Source organism: Nansenia antarctica, assembly GCF_963989245.1.
Source record: "Nansenia antarctica genome assembly, chromosome: 2".
In the NCBI taxonomy this organism is placed as follows: Eukaryota; Metazoa; Chordata; class Actinopteri; order Argentiniformes; family Microstomatidae; genus Nansenia; species Nansenia antarctica.
In genome coordinates, this window is record NC_137675.1 from 13,177,063 (window position 1) to 13,179,562 (window position 2,500).

The following is a 2,500-nucleotide window of genomic DNA, read 5'->3' on the forward strand; positions in this document are numbered from 1 at the left end:
CTCTCTCTTTCCCCACTCTGCCCTCTCTCTTTCCCCACTCTGCCCTCTCCCTTTCCCCACTCTGCCCTCTCCCTTTCCCCACTCTGCCCTCTCCCTTTCCCCACTCTGCCCTCTCCCTTTCCCCACTCTGCCCTCTCCCTTTCCCCACTCTGCCCTCTCCCTTTCCCCTCTCTGCCCTCTCCCTTTCCCCACTCTGCCCTCTCTCTTTCCCCACTCTGCCCTCTCTCTTTCCCCACTCTGCCCTCTCCCTTTCCCCACTCTGCCCTCTCCCTTTCCCCACTCTGCCCTCTCCCTTTCCCCACTCTGCCCTCTCCCTTTCCCCACTCTGCCCTCTCCCTTTCCCCACTCTGCCCTCTCTCATTTCCTCCCTTCCTCACGCTTCCTCTCATCCCTACTTTCTCTTTCCTCTCTTTCTTTCTCTCCTCCTTTCCCCCTCCCCCCCTTCTCCCCCAGGTGTCGATAGAGATCATCGACGCGTCCTCCGTCATCACCTGGGACTTTGACGTGTGTAAAGGAGACGTGGTGTTCCATATCTACCACTCCAAACGGGCCCCCCAGCAAGCTCCCCCCCGCAAGGACCCCCAGGGGCCCCACAACCTCACCTCCCCGGGGGGCAACAACGTCCAGCTCATCGACCGGTCCTGGACCTTGGGGCAGGACTACAGCATGGTGGAGTCTCCTCTCACCTGCAAGGAGGGGGAGAGTGTTCAGGTCAGGATGGAAACAACCCCCCTCCCCTCCCCCTCCCCTCCCCTCCCCTCCCCTCCCCTCCCCCTCCCCTCCCCTCCCCCTCCCCTCCCCTCCCCTCCCCTCCCCCTCCCCTCCCCCCCTCCCCCCTCCCCCACTGTCCTGTTCCCCGTCACTGATTTAAACAGGAATCAGGGATTTGTTTATTTTGGTATTATTACTAAATTATTAGTAATTGTTATTAATATGATTTCGAAGGTAGACCTACAGACTGCAAACCTTCTTCCTCTAATCTGACGTTTCTCCGCCCCCCCCAGGGTTCTCATGTGACGCGGTGGCCGGGGTTCTACATCCTCCAGTGGAGGTTCAACACCATGGCCGCCTGCGCCACCACCAACCTGCAGCGGGTGGACGACGTCCTGGCCTCCCTGCAAGTCTCCTCTCACAAGTGTAAAGTCATGTACTACACTGAGGTGCTGGGCTCCGAGGACTTCAGGTTAGGAAGGGGGATGTGTGTGTGTGTGTCTGTCTGTGTGCGCAAGTGCGTGCATGTGCGAGTGTGGAAACCAAATGTGACAGGGTCTGGTGAAAAAGTCCTTAAGTAGGGTAAGGTCATTTTTCTGTCTTTTCCAGATGTAAATGCAGATTGTAAGCTTTCAAATGAAATTAGTTGAAGCAGATATGCATATTGGAATATTGGTACACCTCAAACCAAATACCAGAGAAACTCTGAATCAAAACACATGCAAAACAGCTGCTAGTAACTATCACCCAAAAAGGAACATTGCTATGAACATCTAACTGCATGTTTAGCACATCACAACATGCTGATAGAACATCCACATGCTAAAAACACATAATTACACATAATTAGATGATCACACTTTTGAATACGTCCTAAAATGTAACTTTGTTTACAAGCCATGTATCACTTACCCAGTAGCCTATGGCACGACTTGAGAATTGCCGACATGCAGACCTTTTCACCAGACTGTGTCACAAATGTGATAAGTTATCTCGGAAGTCGTTCTCTTCCTGTTTACATTTTGATATATATATTACAGTGTGGGAAACAAGTATTCAACACATCAGCAAATTTTTTATTCAACATATTTCCATTGCAGCATATTCACATTACATTTACATGTGATTATTCATTCAATAAAACTACACAGCTAAAGAAATTGCAACACTCCAATCTATTAAAAAAAAGTTATGTTCAATAAAGAGGAATGACACAGGAAAGAAGTATTGAACACACGCTAACTGAAATGGTATTTAATACTTGATGGAGAAGTCTTTATGTCCAGTGACAGCTTCAAGACGCTTCGTGTAGAAAAAAACAAATCTCTCAGTGATCAGGTGGGATTTTGGCCCATTCTTCAACACAGACAGTTTTTAAATCTTGAAGATTCCGGGAGGCCTGCTGGTGAATCTTCAGTTCCTTCCAAAAATGTTCTATTGGATTTAAGTCTGCCGATTGACTAGGCTGTTCCAACACCTTTATTTTCTTCCTCTTGAGCCAATTGAGAGTCTCCTTTGCAGTATGCTTTGGATTGTTGTCCTGCTGGAAGATCCACCTGCATCTCATCCTCATCATGGCAACAGATTCTTCTCAAGAATTTCCCGGTACATGGCTCCATTCATTTTTCCTTAGATAATTTGGATTCCACCAGTACCATGTGAAGAGAAACAGTCCTATACCATGATGCTTCCACCTCCGAACTTCACTGTAGGTATTTTTAGGATCATGCAGAGCCATTTCTCGTGTAAACATGGCGCGTTGTATTGTTGCCGAAAAGTTACATTTTTG

The 2,500-nt window shown here is 48.6% G+C and overlaps 1 protein-coding gene across 1 annotated transcript in view; it reads left to right on the plus strand.

Annotated features, from left to right (window-relative positions):
• LOC308149828 (SEC14-like protein 1) overlaps positions 1 to 2,500 on the plus strand; it is a gene marked incomplete at both ends in the record, with an annotated part of 45,595 nt that overhangs the window by 41,068 nt on the left and 2,027 nt on the right. The window contains 2 exons of the mRNA XM_080522714.1: positions 454 to 711; positions 1,005 to 1,183. Coding sequence (XP_080378840.1) covers positions 454 to 711; positions 1,005 to 1,183 — 437 coding nt within the window. The remainder of the gene's footprint in view (positions 1 to 453; positions 712 to 1,004; positions 1,184 to 2,500) is intronic.